General features: G+C 39.2%; 1 protein-coding gene across 1 annotated transcript in view; it reads right to left on the reverse strand.

Annotated features, from left to right (window-relative positions):
- Positions 1-16,979, reverse strand: part of ZSWIM5 (zinc finger SWIM-type containing 5) — a 270,681-nt gene extending 253,702 nt beyond the window's left edge. The window contains exon 1 of the mRNA XM_060089701.1: positions 16,302-16,979. Coding sequence (XP_059945684.1) covers positions 16,302-16,899 — 598 coding nt within the window. The 5' untranslated portion in view covers positions 16,900-16,979. The remainder of the gene's footprint in view (positions 1-16,301) is intronic.
- Between the last annotated feature and the right edge of the window lie 481 nt (positions 16,980-17,460).

Below are 17,460 nucleotides of genomic sequence, written 5' to 3' on the forward strand. Positions count from 1 at the left end.
TATTCCATGTAAATCACTGTGCTAAGTACTATGGAATAATGGATCCCAAACATTTAAACCTGGAGAGCTTGTCAAAGAAACAGACTCCTGAGCCCCATTCCAATTTTAGTCAACTAGAATTTACAAGGGTGGATCCCCAGAATGTATTTTACCAAAGTTCCTCAAGTGATATGATTAAAATATAAAGCAGCACTGTTGGGAATCACTATTATGAAAATCATAGAAATTAAAAAGATAATGGTTTCAATTCATTTCCACAAAGACCTCTTAAAAGTCCATTATGAATTCTACTAGGTATTGTCCTGGATGCTGAATGTATTGTAGGATACAGTCCTTGCCCTACAAGTGCTTACAGACTGGAAGAGAAAATCATACCTAATAATAAATAATTATAACACAAGCTGAAAGTAGAAAGTGCTGTCTGTCCCCTAACTAAAATGTATGCTCCATGAAAGCGGGAACTCTGTTTTATTCACTGCCATATCTCCAAGCGTCTAGACAAGAGCCTAACACATAATATGTACTTAATAAACAATTGCTGAATAATGCATAGGACTAAACTGGAAGGTTTAATTTCAACTAAGTAGATAAGGAAAAGGCACTTTTAAGAACAGATGTATAGACCGTTAAGAGGCAGGGAAGGTTAAAACAAAGAGAATTAATATTCATAGTACTACCCTACAATGTGTAAGAAATTCCAAGTTGACTTTGAATACATTATCTCATTTAACTATGATATAAACATTCTGAGATGGTATTGTGTCTCCATTTTAGAGATAAAGAAACTGAGGCACAGAAGGGTTAAGTAACTTGTCATCCAAGGTTACACAGCTAGAAAGTAGCAGAACTGAAATTTGAACCCCAGTCTCTAATAATAAGGCTTAGGAATTTAGACCTCATTTCCTAAGAAAAAGAATGTCTTTGAAGTTTTTTTTTTCCTATTTGGAATATTTGCTTTTTTAATAACAGCTTTATTGTGATGTAATTCATATATCACAAAACTCACTCTTTTAAAGTGTACAATTCAGTGGTATTTAGTATATTCACAGATTTGTGCAATCATCACCATTATCTAATATTAGAACATTTCATCACCCAAAAAGGAAATCCCATACCCATTAGCAATTACTTTCCCTACCGCCAGGTCCTGAAAACCACGAATCTACTTTCTGTCTTTAGGATTTGCCTATTCTGGACATTTCATATAAACTGAATCATATGACACGTAGCCTTTTTTAAAACTTTTTTCTTGTGGTAAAATATAAACAAGATGTACTCTTTACCCATTTTAAGCATACAGTTCAGTGGCATTAAGTACATTCACACTGCTGTGCAACCATCACCATTATCCATCTCTAGAACTTTTTCTTTTTTTTAATAAATTTATTTATTTTGTTTTATTTATTTTTGGCTGCGTTGGGTCTTCGTTGCTGCGCACGGGCTTTCTCTAGTTGCGGCGAGCAGGGGCTACTCTTCGTTGCGGTGTGCGGACTTCTCATTGCGGTGTCTTCTCGTTGCGAAGCACGGGCTCTAGGTGCGCGGGCTTCAGTAGTTGTGGCACACGGGCTCAGTAGTTGTGGGTCGCCGGCTCTAGAATGCAGGCTCAGAAGTTTTGGCACATGGGCTTAGCTGCTCCGCAGCATGTGGGATCTTCCCGGACCAGGGATCAAACTTGTGTCCCCTGCATTGGCAGGAGGATTCTTAACCACTGCACCACCAGGGAAGTCCCTAGAACTTTTTCATTATCCCATAATAAAACTCTGTGTACCCCTTAAATAATAACTTTCCATTCCCTTCTCCCCCCAGCCTCTGGTAACCTCTATTTTACTTTCTGTCTCTTATGAATTTGCCTATTTTAGGTAGCTCATATAAGTGGAATCATATAATTTTTGACCTTTTGTGTCTGGCTTACTTCACTTAGCATAATGTCCTCAAGGTTCATCCATGTTGTACCATGTATCAGAATTTCCTTCCTTTTTAAGGCTGAATAATAGTAAATTGTATGTATATACTAAATTTTGTCTATCCATTCATCTGTCGTTGGACACTTGGGTTGCTTGCGCCTTTTGGCAATTGTGACTACTGCTGCTATAATGTGGGTGTACAAATATCTGTTCGAGTTCCTGCTTTCAATTCTTTTGGCCACAGACCCAGAAGTGGAATTGCTGGATCCAGTAATTTTATGTTTAGTTTTTTGAGGAACTACCATAACATTTTCCACAGAAGCTGCACCATTTTATATTCCCATTAGTGATGCACAAGGGTTCCAATTTCTCCATATCCTTACCAACACTTGTTATTTTCTGGGGTTTTTTTTCTTTATAACAGTCATCCTAATGGATATGAAGTGATATCCCATTGTGGTTTTTTGCATTTTCCTAATGATTAGTGAGTGATGTTGAGCATCTTTTCACGTGCTTATTGGCCATTTGCATACCTTCTTTGTAGAAGTGTTTATTCAAGTCCTTTGACCATTTTTTAATCAGGTTGTTTGCTTTTTGTTGTTGAGTTGTAGGAGTTCTTTACATATTCTGAACATTAATCCCTTATCAGACATATTCATTTTGAGTAGCTATTAGGTATCCATTTAGAAATATCTAGCAGGCAAATATACATGCTGATCTTGAATTCAAGAGGGAGAAACAACGATGTACACTTAACAGTCATAGTATTTGCACAGTGACATTTATAAAGTACTTTCATGTATATTAGTTTCTTTAGAATCTCACAAAAATCCTAACACTTGTACAGATGAGAAATCTCAGGCAGATCTCCGGACTACAATATCCCAAGATTAAGCTTATTTGGAAGTGCTTCAGGGATCAAAAGGAAGAAGCTGGCCAAGCTGCCTGAGTTTTGGGCCCCATCCCAATTCCCAAAACATCTCAAATTTTTCTGCTGTAAAAACTAGAATATCATGTAAGATTTCATTTGAAGATAAGTAGAGTTGCTTGAAACAAATTTGAAACCATTACATTATATGATACTAACTTATGTTCTTTTTTTTTTTTTTTTTTTTTTTTGTGCGGTACGCGGGCCTCTCACTGTTGTGGCCTCTCCCGTTGTGAAGCACAGGCTCCGGACGCGCAGGCTCAGCGGCCATGGCTCATGGGCCCAGCCGCTCCGTGGCATGTGGGATCTTCCCAGACCGGGGCACGAACCCGTGTCCCCTGCATCGGCAGGCGGACTTTCAACCACTGCGCCACCAGGGAAGCCCCTAACTTATGTTCTTAAAATAGTTATTGAAGCTGTAGAAATAAATAAGATTGCTTAATTAGAAAACTTGGGGCAAGAAGATAATCCTACTTTTGTGGGGTAAGAGAATAAAGGAAGGTAGAAGGAAAACCAGAATGGTGAAGTAAAACAAAAATCTAGCAAGAAACATTTCAACAGGAAGGTTCAGAAAACTACAGAAAGTGCTATACAGAGGTCATGAAGGATGAGGACTGGAAAAAGGATACCATGTCTGGCAATCATGAGGTCACTGGTGACCTTTAAGAGATCAATTTTAATACAGTGAGCGAAAGCAGAAGTCAGATTGAAAAGGCTTCAGAAATGGCAAGAAGGTTAAAGAAGGAAAGGTAACAAATATGGAATACTCTCAACAATTTTGATACAAGAATAATAGTGAATGAATATTTACATAATACCTGATTAAGTGCTAGGCCCTGTTCTAAATACTTAACATGTTAATTAATTTATAGTCAAAACAATTCTTTTTGAGTATAAAACAAATGGACCATCATTCTGGTCCATTTATAGTTGAGGAAACTGAGACATAGTGAGGAGCCAGAATTCTGAGGCTACCTGCTGCATAGTCCCTGCATATATGTGATAATATATAATATAATCACATATATATCATATGTCATATTATATAATATATAATATGTAATAATATAATATATAGTAGATAAATGCAAATATACATGACAGTAAAGAGTACAATAATATTGAGGGCTTCCCTGGTGGCGCAGTGGTTGAGAATCTGCCTGCTAATGCAGGGGACACGGGTTCGAGCCCTGGTCTGGGAGGATCCCACATGCCGCGGAGCAACTAGGCCCATGAGCCACGACTACTGAGCCTGCGCGTCTGGAGCCTATGCTCCGCAACAAGAGGCCGCGATAGTGAGAGGCCCGCGCACCGCGATGAAGAGTGGCCCCCGCTTGCCACAACTAGAGAAAGCCCTCACAGAAATGAAGACGCAACACAGCAAAAATAAATAAATTAATTAATAAAAACTCTTACCCCCAACATCTTAAAAAAAAAAAAAAGAGTACAATAATATTGAGAGTATAATCTATAAAAAACTGAATCACTGTGTTGTACACCTGAAATAACATAAAATTCTAAATCATCTATACTTTAATTAAAAATAAAAATAATATAATATTGAGTGAGAGAAGAGATTAGCAAAAGTATTTTTTCACAAGAACCATAACATGGGGAAGGATTTTATACCACTAACATCAATGTATGTTGGTGATGCTTGACAGTCATGTCCGTTTACCAGGTGTTGACAGACTTAAGGAAAATAAAAACAGGCTGACTTCCTGAATGTATTAATGTGGTAGGCTTCCATTCAATAAAACCATGAATGAATAGGAAAAAATATAACTATCTCCAAAGGCTTTCAAAGGCATAATACATTCTCCTGTTGCTTACAGAATGCAAGATAATGAATGGATGGATGGACCAAAATCTATTTTACTGATTAGCTCTATCATATACTTGTACCTTAAAAAAGCAACAATTTTTTAAAAAAGAAAAAAAGGATCCTATGAAGATATAACAAAGTTATTCTAAAGACAGAAATCTATAAAATTTATTCTGAGAAAAAAAGAATATCTGGCAGTATTTTTGTCATCTTCCTGCCTGCCAATGTTACCCCTTTGAATCAACTATGGGCTAGAGTGTTATAGGGCAGAGAAATGCCAATATAGAAAGAATTTCATGAAGGGTCAATCTAACTTGTAAGCAATAAATAGTGTTTTCAATCTAATATTGCAATATTAGACATAATTTTTAAATATCTTATAATTAGAATATTAAAATAGAACAATTTATCCAGCTGTCCTCATTTCTCCAATCACTTTCTACCCTTTGCCTCCACAGTAACTACCTCTATTATTACAGAACACTGTGTTAAGTGCTATTTTAACGTGTATCCTATACTAAACTGTATACTCCTTAAATACAGAATTTATATTCTATTTTGCACAGAATATTTAAAAATGTTAAATATAAGTTTTATAAATGAATGGAGGAATGAACAAACATGAATAAAATTATATGTTGGCATTACATTTACATAAGTGTCTTTATATAAGTGTCTTTTGATGGTAAGAATTTATACAATTTTGCATAAGACCTTTCCAAAACACAGACACACATTTTAAGTAGTAAGAGAATAATTTTCCTTGAGATCCATTAATAAACCTAAAGATAGATAAAAGAAAATAGACTGAAGTAGAAAAGAAAGTTGATGTAGTCCATAGCATTTGTGTAATAAATATTACATAATGTTTTGACTGCCTACGATAAGTTTAAAAACACTGACAACACTAATAGAGGTGATCATTTTTCTAGAACAGTGTTTTCAAACCTTGGCTGCACATAAAACAACCTAGGAACTTTTTTTAAATTCTGAAGTTCAGTCCTCATTCTCAACAGATTCTTATTTAATTAATTCGGGGTGAGTCTTTGGCACTATTTTTTTTTTAAATCTCCCCAGGTGATTTTAATGTGAAGCCAAGATTGGAACCCACCACTCTTTCCTTTAAAATCAATTTGTGAGGCATAATTTACATTCAATAAAATATACCAATTTTAAGTATACAATTAAGTTTTGACAAATGAATACAGCCATGTAACCACTACCATAATCACAACATAGAACATTTCCATTACCCAAAAAAGTTTCCTCATGCCCCACTGATTTACTTTCTGTCACTATAGCTTAAGGCTTTCTAAAATTTCATGTATATGGAATTGTATTGTATGTTTTCTTTTTGGTCTGGCTTCTTTTATTTAGCATAATGCTTTTAAGAATCATCCATGTTTTAGGCCATCAGTTTGTTCTTTTTTATTGCTGAATAGTATTCCACTATATGCATATACAACAATTTCTTTATCTATTCACCCATTTCATAGACATATGGGTTGTTTCCAGTTTAGGGCTATTCTGAATAAAGCTGTTCTGAATATTCAAGTACATATCTTTATATGAACATATGTTTTCATTTCTTTAAAGTAAATACCTAGGAATAGGTTGCTGAATCTTATGATTAAGTGTATGATTAACTTTATAAGAAACTGTTTTCTGGGAATTCCCTGGTGGCGCAGTGGTTAAGAATCCGCCTGCCAATGCAAGGGACACGGGTTCAATCCCTGCTCCAGGAAGATCCCACATGCCACAGAGTAACTAAGCCCTTGCGCCACAACTACCGAGCCTCCACTCTAGAGCCTGTGAGCCACAACTACTGAAGCCCACGTGCCTAGAGCCAGTGCTCCGCAACAAGAGAAGCCACCGCAATGGCCTGCACACCGCAACAGTGAGTTGCCCCTGCTTGCTGCAACCAGAGAAAAGCCCACGCACAGCAACAAAGACCCAACGCAGCCAAATAATAAAATAAATAAATTTTTTTAAAAAAAGAAAGAAACTGTTTTCACAGTGGCTGTATCATTTTGCATTTCCACAAGCAATGTAAGAGAGTTCTAGTTGCTCCACATCCTTGTCAGTACTTGGTAGTGTCAGTCTTTTATTTTACACATCCTAGTGTGTGTATAGTATTTCCTTAGGTTTTAATTTGTATTTCCCTAAGGACTAAATAAATATAAAAACAACTGTTCTTAAGGTAAGAAAACCACTAGGGAGAGGGTACTTCATCTTTTGATTCAACAATGTATTTTTAAAGAAGGTAACTATGTTATACTGCCTTGCTTACCACATTCATCACTCCATTATAATGAGAAAGAAGCAAAGGACCAAAAAAGCTTTTCAAAAGCAGGTTCCAGAGAATTTCTTAGGGTCAAGTACCCACTCAGTTTACAACTTCCCACCTACATACAGATGGCGACATATGCAGTTCTAGAAGCATAGGCTTCAGTGCCCAACTTGGGTTTGTATTCTAAGGTAGGGAAAAACAAAGTATTTTGGAATGATTTCCACCCAAAATAAGTAAACAATTATTTACTGAGCTTTACACAAAACAAGTGGCTAAATGTTCAATGAATGAATCAAGAACTAGTTAATAATAACCTTCGGGCTTCCCTGGTGGCGCAGTGGTTGAAAGTCCACCTGCCAATGCAGGAGACACAGGTTCGTGCCCTGGTCCAGGAAGATCCTACATGCCGCGGAGCAGCTGGGCCCGTGAGCCATGGCCGCTGGGCCTGCGCGTCCGGAGCCTGTGCTCCGCAACGGGGAGAGGCCACAACAGTGAGAGGCCTACGTACCGCAAAAAAAAAAAAAAAAAAAAAAATATATATATATATATATATATAAAATAATAACCTTCAATGGTATTTTTTAATCTATATAATGTTTTAAAAATCAAAAACATGCAGAAATTACATCTTTATTTTATTTCTATATCTTGCCAGTATATCTCCTAGGCTCCAGTTACATATAAATCAAGGAAGAGAGATTTCCATACTACATAAATATTTTTTAAATTATACAACAGTTTACTCATTCATTCAATAAGCATGTACTGAGTACCAATTTACGGCATATCACATTATACATTCTAAGAGGGAGGACAATTTTTCTCAATACTGAGAACCAAAAATTAATCAGTTGGCTACATGTGATTGTGAAAAGTATCAGAGTAATTTAGCATATGATAATATAATGCTAAAGCTAATGTTAAAATGAGTGTGATTTCCTTGGCATACCAGCTCCATGACAGGCTAAAAGTGGCCAAGAAGCATGCTGCCTATATGAGGGAAGAAATAAGCCTATAAATAAACCACAAGGTAGAAAATTCACATAAAAGTAATCTGGAATGGACTGCAGTCTATTTCTAATATCAAACACAATTCCGAATCATATTAACTTGGGGTTTGGAAAAAGGTTAAGACATGGTTCATATGCTTTCAGAGTTACCTATTTCTTTTTTTATCTTTATTTTATTTCTTTACAAATTAAAGATGCATTGAAAAATAAACCAATAAAGAGAAATAAGAGGTCCAGAGCAGGGGCATCCCAGGCTGGGAGCAGGTGAGCCTGGCCACCATCAAGGCTAGCCCTTGTCCTGTCCTAGCCAGTTCGGGCTGGAAGATAACTGTCAGCCACTCTGTCAATACCAAAGCCCAAGTGGTGTCCAGGCAGGAGAGACCTGCTCCAGGCACCTCTGCCTCTCTCCTCAAGAACCTCCAGCTTGGAGAAGCAGTGTTTCCAGTAGGAGCTCAGAGTGGGAAATGGGCTGGCTCTGTGAGGTATTGCAAGTTGATGATCAGACTCCCTACAGAAACATTCAGTGTTGGGGCCTCTCCAGCTGGAAAGAAGGCTGGTATCTCTCCCAGATCTTAATTTATTTTGTAACTCAGTTCCCAGACTTATTCATCTCTGACAATGCATTTCTATCCATGGGGTGATCACCAGTCACTGCAGGAGAGAGAAAGAAGAGTGGAAGCAGAGAGGGAAAGCTAATCAACCACTCTGATGTTGCTGCTGACTTCCAGGCCCAAGAAGGACTGATCATTTTTCTCTCCACCACTTATGGTCTATACCCCAGCTCTTGTGCATGTGTACGTTTTACCCCTAATATAGGAAGCTGCTGCTAACAGAGAGCTAAATTAGCAGGCCCTCCCCCTGTAGTAATCCTGGGATCCCCACTCCTTCCTGCCTGCCGCTCTCTTCTTGAAGGCTGGTCCAAAGGGGGCACATAAAATTGCCAGGGTCTGAGTGCCTCCAAATTCCCCAACACCAAATCACATAAAGTGAACTGAGAAATTACATGCATTACCACAGGAAAAGCAAGATAAAGTGATGGGATTAGGGGCACCTTCCATCAGTAGGACATGACAGAGTGGTAGGATACTTCAGCCCAGAAAAGAAAGTATCTCCTTAAACTTCCCCCTCCCCGCAAAGAGACTGAGGTCAGCTTACATGACTTACAAGATATGCAACTGTCCAGATTTCTCTGCTCTCCTGGGGTACTTTCTGGAAGCTGGCCTAGGACCCTATTCTGTTTACCCACTTGCTCTAGCTCAGTAGCTGCCGAACTTCCTTGTACGTATGACAGAGAAAGTCCATACAAGGTGCCCCCCAGCTCAGGCTCTTGTTTTCCACCAGGATGAGCTTGTACAGCATCTCCAGCTTGTTCTCCTGTTTCTCCATGATAAGCTTCAAGCACTGTGATCTCTATGCCCTTAAGCTATCAGCGAGGTCTCATACCTTCTTGTACAGTGGATTATGCAGAACCGGCAGAACACTCAAGCCACTGGTGATCTGACTATAGGAGGAGATGCTGAAGAGGCTCTGGACAACTGAGGGTTACCTATTTCTTTTTTTTTTTTTTTCTTTTTTTTTTTTTTTTTTTTGCTGTACGCGGGCCTCTCACTGTTGTGGCCTCTCCCGTTGCGGAGCACAGGCTCCGGACGCGCAGGCTCCACAGCCATGGCTCATGGGCCCAGCCGCTCCGCGGCATGTGGGATCTTCCTGGACCGGGGCACGAACTCATGTCCCCTGCATCGGCAGGCAGACTCTCAACCACTGCGCCACCAGGGAAGCCCGAGGGTTACCTATTTCTATACACGAGTTATAAATGGTATGCATGAAAAGAATCCCACAGTAATCTGTTCATCCATGCATGTATATCCTGAGTGCTATATTGCATAGTCATCATTTTTTATAAAGAAGGATGACAGGTTTAACCTTTAAATGACCACTTGTCAAAAAAGTCCCACATGTATTAAAAATATTAAATAATCAATCTGTAAATTGAATCAATTAAATTGAAATAATGCTTACCTAATAAAGTGAATGTGGTGATTTCTAATTTAAGCTATATCCAACATATAAAAGTTTAAAATTCACATGAAACTCTGTTATGCAACAAAAAACAAGCATGAGAAGCTGTTATGAGTTGAATTGTGTCCTCCAAAATTGGTATGTTGAAGTCCTAACCCCCAGTACCTCAGAACGTGACGTATTTTTTGGAAATAGGGTCGTTGCACATGTAATTAGGTAAAACGAGCTCATACTGGAGCAGTGTAGGCCCCTAATCCAATAATCCATGTCCTTATAAAATGGCCATGTGAAGACAGAGATACATAAGAAGAATGCCTGTGACAAAGAAGGCAGAGATTGGAGTTATGCAGTTGTATACCAAGGAATGCCAAAGACTCCCGGCAAACCACCAGAAGCTAGCAAGAGGCAAGGAAGGATTTCCCTATTGGTTTCAGAGGGAGCATGACCCTGCCGATACCTTGATTTCAGACTTCCAGCCTCCAGAACTGTGAGACAGTAAATTTCTGTTGTTTTAAGCCACCCAGTTTGTGGCAGTTTGTTACAGCAGCCATAGAAAACTAATACAGCATTTTCAGTATTTCTCTTATACATTAATTTACTGACATGTTAATGTCTTGATTTTTAAAAATTATTTTCTAAAATAATACAGTAAATGTGACTTTTTGGGGTATAGCACTATACATTTTAACACGTGTGTGTATATATATAGCCATCAACCATAAGATACTGACGGTTAATGTCTTGATTTTTTTTTTAATATTTTATTTATTTATTTATTTATTTACTTACTTACTTACTTATCTGGCTGCACCGGGTCTTAGTTGCAGCACGCGGGACTTTAGAGTTGTGGCATGCGGATCTTCTTAGTTGTGGCATGCGGGATCTTTAGTTGTGGCATGTGGGACCTAGTTCCCTGACCAGGGATCGAACCTAGGCCCCCTGCATTGGGAACACAGAGTCTTAGTCACTGGACCACCAGGGAAGTCTCAGTGTCTTGATTTTTAATAGTCATCACTGAAACAAGAGCAAAGAAATTGTTTCACATAGGCTTAAGTAAATTTCCAGCCCTTTCACTTCAAAATTTAGACTTTGTATTCACACTTCAATAATATATTTTTTTAATTCCTAAAATAAAGATAACCTCTAAAAGTCCACTATCTTTAGTTTATTCATTATCTTTAAAATCTAAAGCTCTATTCCTTGAGAAAGTCACTTTCAATAAGAATTCATCTGAAGTTTTGAAGAAACTGATAAATCACCATTCTTCACATAAAACAGACAGTCAACATAAAAGATACACACTGTTGCAACCTTCATACTGTTATCAGCTTATTATATGTGCAAGTATGGAGTTTTCCCCATGTCTTCTAACACTGCATTCATTATAAAAATTCATGTCTCTCTCTCTTAGTTTTAGAATACTGAGAAGTCTGTTTTTAAACTTCTAAACATTCACTATTCAACAAACTTTTTTTACCAAAGTATACTTAATTTACAATGTTATGTTAGTTTCAAGTGTACAGCAAAGCAAGTCAGTTATACACACAAACATATATATTCTTTTTCATATTCTCTTCCATTATAGGTTATTACAAGATATTGTATATAGTTCCCTGTGCTATACAGGAGGTCCTCGTTGTCTACCTACTTTATATACAGTAGTCTGTATATGTTAACCCCAAACTCCTAATTTATCTCTCCCCTCCACCCCCACTATCCCTTTTGGTAACCGTAAGTTTGTTTTCTATGTCTGTGAGTCTATTTCGGTTTTGTAAATAAGTTCATTTGTATCATTTTTTCAGATTCCACATATAAGTGAAATCATATGATATTGTCTTTCTGTCTGACTTACTTCACTTAGTATGATAATCTCTAGGTCCATCCATGTTGCTGCAAATGGCATTATTTCATTCTTTTTTATGGCTGAGTAATATTCCATTGTATATATGTACCACATCTTTATTCATTCCTCTGTCAATGGACATTTAGGTTGCTTCCATGTGTTGGCTATTGTAAAAGGTACTGCTATGGACACTGGGTGCATGTATCTTTTCATATTAGAGTTCTCTCTGGATATATGCCCAGGAGTGGGATTGCTGGATCATATGGCAGCTCTATTTTTAGTTTTTTAAGGAACCTCCATACTGTTCTCCATAGTGACTGCACCAATTTACATTCCCACCAACAGTGTAAGAGGGTCCCTTTCTCTTCAGAGCCTCTCTAGCATTTATTATTTGTAGACTTTTTAATTATGGCCATTCTGACTGGTGTGAGGTGATACCTCATTGTAGCTTTCATTTGCATTTCTCTAATAATTACAGATATTGAGCATCTTTTCATGTGCCTGTTGGCCATCTGTATGTCTTCTTTGGAGAAATGTTTGTTTAGGTCTTCTGCCCATTTTTTGACTGGGCTTTTTGTTTTTTTGATATCAAGCTGTACGAGCTGTTTGTATATTTTGGAAATTAACAAACATTTACTAAATATTAAGATGTGTGTGTGAGGCACTGTGGTGGAGGAGGAAGGAGAGAATTCATTGATCAAAAAAAATAAAAGAGCAATGTGATTTTAAAACTTGGTAAGTTTCTACTCTAAAAAATGTTACCACTTATCCCTTAAAGGTATGCAGCTGCTTTCCCTGCTGGAATATCTCACATATAAGTAAGTCATTTTTCCCCACATGGAAATTTTATTATGATTTTTATATCTATTCTAACTTACACACAATGCTATAAAGCTTTTTAGATGAGGATATCTTTTGTTCCCCTAAATAATAGAGTAAAAACAAATTACATATAAAAATCAATATCTGTAATACTTGTTACTGCTGCATTTCACAAAAGTTTGTACTATAGAAAAATTTCATAGATGTTTATTGATAATATATACATGCTCCTAATTATAAACTTACTAGTTAACGTTTAAGCTATGGATAACTTCCTGAAATGGACCTTTTTATTATTATCGACTTTGTAATTACACTTCTTCCACATAAAGTAGTACTTAGCATTGTAGCTCTAGTCTTGAAGACTATACACATACAAATTATGTGTTTATTAGAAAACATGTAGGCTAAAAATATGGGGCTCAACTGTCAGAATCTATGATAATTTCTGGATATTTATATAATTAAGATATACCAGCACTGAAGGACCCTGTATGTCTTTATCCAATTTTTGAAAATCTAAATATTCAAATAAATATAATATTTCTGTATACAAGAGAAAAACTGTTAATGCTTCTTTTCCCTCAATCAATTCAGATTTCCCTGAGAAGACACAAACCTCCTTTAAGTTTTACCAAACATAGAGAATTCCATTTAAAATATGATGGATAGCAAAAAAGGGTCAACATCTTTAAATTATTAGTAAATTATAGTTGTACCATTCTTATACCATCTGCAGATTCCTGAGTAAGTATTTTCCCAAGGTTTATACTACCACTATTTCCATGGGCTTCTTAAACAGGTTAAAAATGCAGATGCTTAAAACACCTGAACTCTATTACCCTCATACTGAGAGATCAGAAAAGTCTACTCACAGAGCTTCAAACTTACAGACGTCCATGAAAACACTCATTTACAATATTCCCTTTTAAAAGGAACAATACTTCTGATTCAGTACTGTCATGGAAAAGAAATGTATCCTTTGAGCATAACAACCTAGTCCTCCCATTTGCTTGCATCAAGCTGGGAAAGTTTTAGTTCTGATACAAAATCTGATGTTTTCTACAGAGCATTTGCTTTTCAACCAGTCCATGACTCCCTATTACCAGATTCCATGTGGAAAGTAATCAGAAGTTACCGAATTTAATATACCTACACTTTGTACAAGTTTTTGTTGTTGTCTAATTTTTTTCCTTCAAATTTTTTATTCTGTGTTGTGCTGTTTTCTTTATTTTTAAATCTATTTATTTATTTTAAGGTATTCTTGTTTTCCTTATTTAAATCCCCTTATGAATCTTTTCTTTAAAAGATGTTGTTATAGAAATACCCTAACATCCCTTCCTTCCTAAAGTATCAGCCTTTAGTAACTTCCCAATTCTGAGGTTACGACTATGGCTTGGACACAGTAAGGAAATATGTAGAATTTTTATTAATACCACTGAGTAATTATATTGAGTTTGAAGTGAAGTTATAAAGTGAAGAACATGATTACCATCTTGCTACATACAAATCACTTTTTCACTCATCTCTTGGCAATACTTTTATAAAACCTATCATCTAGATTAAGCCACATACTCACATTTTAGGTTTAAGAGATGAGGGATGGGTCTCTAACTTTACATATTAAAAGATGGTTCATGCCAAGATACAGAACTCAGAATGATAGAGAATAGAATATCCTTCTCTTCCACACTTACTAACATAAATTAAAGTCAGAAAAATAAAGATTACGCAGCTCATGGTTCTCAAATAGCACTACTTAAAAGTGATTAATTCATTCTCATACCTTCATCTATGAAATCCAAAGTAAGAATCAGAAAATATGCTTAAATATGTCCTTTCTCCATTCCCTAAGACTATCATACAAGAGCTCATCACCCTAATAAGCATGCCAACTATCTTATTATAAAAGAAAAATATCTGACTTAAACATGACCTGGATCACCCACAAAATGTGATTTCATTTGTAACTTGACATTATAGTCACTTTCAAAATATATACCTCTTTAAAACTCTTCCTCTCTCTCATCTGCCCCCTCAAAGTTTGAAAATTCTTTCAAACCCAATAATTCTTACTATAAAATGACCACTTAAATTGACACTTTTCAATTCAAAATATTTTAAACAAGAATCTTAAAAGTTAACTGATAGAAACTCATACAAAGAATAAGGTCTACAGACGAATAAAGAAATGCCTATATTCATTTGCATGTTTTCAGTATTGAAGCTGTACACCTTAATTATCTGATTATTCAATTAATTATTTCAAAAATACACACAAACACACAAAGGACTAGCCTCAAATAAACAAAACTTTCTCAACTCATTGTCACTATATTCTGACACAGGATAAATTTAGATAAATTTACACTTCACATTTGCAAAACAAATTGTGGTATATGTTGTTTTAAAAAGAAACACAGAGTTCAGTGACTCTCAATAATCAGAAGTAGACTACCTTATATGAAACACCAAAATGTACTACTCTTAAAATGAAAAGAAAATTTCAAATATGTCAGTTTTACCTGGGGAGAAGACAGCTAGATGTCTAGAGTTCCTGTGTATGTGTGTTCCTGTGCTTGTTTAATTCTAAAAACAACATCTCTCCAACTCCTTTCAAAAATCAATATTTTTCAATAAATATGAGCATATACTGTACAATAAAACGCATAAAGATAAGATGCACTTCCAAAATGCTATAACAGTCCAAATAGAAAAAAAAATCAGTGTTTTAATTTCCCACATAGCAAGTCAATGTTAAACAATGTCATTTTTCCCCCTTTCTTCCTAACCATTCCACAAATCAGGACTACTGTATTTGTATATTTAATAAGATGAACAAACTGACTAGAAGCTCTGGAGGAGTACAAGAGAAAGAAATTCTTTTCATTTTCCCACAAACAAAAAGATAAAACAAAAGCAAATTTGAAGACTTGTTAAATGAGAAGCATTTGAAAAACCCAATGTGACCAGCTTTTGATTTACCCCAGTCTGACAAGGAAGATAGACCCCACCCCCACTCCAGATTGTGCCTTTTTTTTTCCTTGGGTGGGAGTGTGGAAAAGAGAAGCTGTCACATTTCCATCTTCGGTTATTGTTAAGTCCACAGCCTAGATTCCCAAGTATCACTGGTCCGGGGGGGGGAAATATTAAAGCAGGTAATTAAAATTGTCTGAAATGCACAGTATTTTGTTGATTTTTTCCATTTTTAAAGTTAATTATACCCAGCTTCAATCTGCGAAGACTAGATTGACAGCCTGTCCCTCAAACATTCCCTGCAAGACCGCTTGCTCCAGATTCACTAACAATTCTCTCCTCTCTAAACTTAAATTAGAAAAACGCATTTCAGAAATTATTACATCCAGAAAGCCATACCTCCCCATCCTTCTTGCCTTGGCCTGGGGTGTAGAACGAAGAGTAAAAAAGAGATCTATTCGCTCTTCAAACAAAAAGAAAAGCGGGTACAGGGCTGGTGGAGGAAAGAGCAGCAGTGGACCTGAACGAAATGTTAAGAAAAGTTTTTTATGTGACTAGTTTGTCCTTTCACGGGAGAACAGGAGTTGGGCAGAAAGCCGGGGTCTTGGCCCAGGGCTTGTGCAAAGAGAAGGCACCTGCGGAAGAGGAAGCCGGGGACCCGAGAGGAGTCAAGCGAGCACTTACCGACTTGCAGCACATTCTCCACGGAGCCGCTGTCCAGCAGACGGATGCCCCGGCGGAACGGCAGCCCCTCGCCACCACCGCCGCCGACGGCTCCTGCCCCTGAGCCCAGTCCGGGGGACGCCCCCGCCGCGGCGGCCCCGGGGGCGGAGCCGGCCGGAGCGGCGGCCCCGGGGGGTGGTGGCGGCCCCTCCTCGGCCGGCGAAGCCCCCGCGGCGCCGCCAGCCGAGCCGGCGCCAGGGCCGCCGCGGTACTGGAAGCTGGAGTACATGCAGATCTCCCGCTCATTCCGCGGAAAGGACCAGTAAACGATGCGGCGCTGCACGGGCTCCGGGATCCGCTCGAAGCGCTCCTCCACCCGCTCGTACGCCCACTTTTCCGCAACCGTCTTGGCGGCACAGTCCAGCAAGGACTCGGGCTGCAGGTGGGGGCGGGCCCCCAGGGGCAGGCAGCTGCCGCCGACGCCCCCCACCCCGCCGCCGGCCGCCCCGGGCGAACCGCGAGGGTGGTGAGCCTGCGGACTGGGCCACGAGCACTGGCGCTTGGCCGGAGAGACCGGCGGTGGAGAGAGCAGCTCCTCTCGCTCACCTCCTTCCGCCATTGCTGGGGACTGACTAACTGACTGTGGCGGAGGCAGCAGCGGCTGCACCGGCTGCGGCGGAGACCCTGGCCACGGCCACGCGCCCCGCGCAAGCGCCCAGCTGCGGCGCCGGGGTGGGGGCGGGGGGGGGCGGGGCGAGCAAACCCGCGAGCCTGCCGGCCTGAGTGTGGAGCCTAGGCCGGTCCGGTGCGCGCGCCGCGAGGGCCGACGGGGGCGGACTGAGGAAGAGAGAGAGGCGGCGCGCGCCGTCCGGGCCGCCGCGAGCGCGAGGAGGGACGGGAGCGAGCGCGGGCCGGCGGCGCGCTCCAGGCGCAGACGGCCCAGAACGTGCACCGAACGCTCGCCCCGGGCCGACCTCCACCTAGAGGCCAGCCAAGGGCGAGGAGCGCCGGACCCTCGCCAGCTCGCTCACCTCCAACCCACCTGCGGCCTGGAGGGAGAGGAGTGGACTGTGCGGCCAAGTGCAACGGCCGGGCGCGAGCCACGCGAGGAGCCGCCGCGAAGTGCTCGGCTTGTGGAGCGGAGGAAGAGAGAAAACTCAAAATCGGGGTCCTCTGTAGA

The sequence above is a fragment of the Mesoplodon densirostris genome, chromosome 2 (assembly GCF_025265405.1).
Source record: "Mesoplodon densirostris isolate mMesDen1 chromosome 2, mMesDen1 primary haplotype, whole genome shotgun sequence".
In the NCBI taxonomy this organism is placed as follows: Eukaryota; Metazoa; Chordata; class Mammalia; order Artiodactyla; family Ziphiidae; genus Mesoplodon; species Mesoplodon densirostris.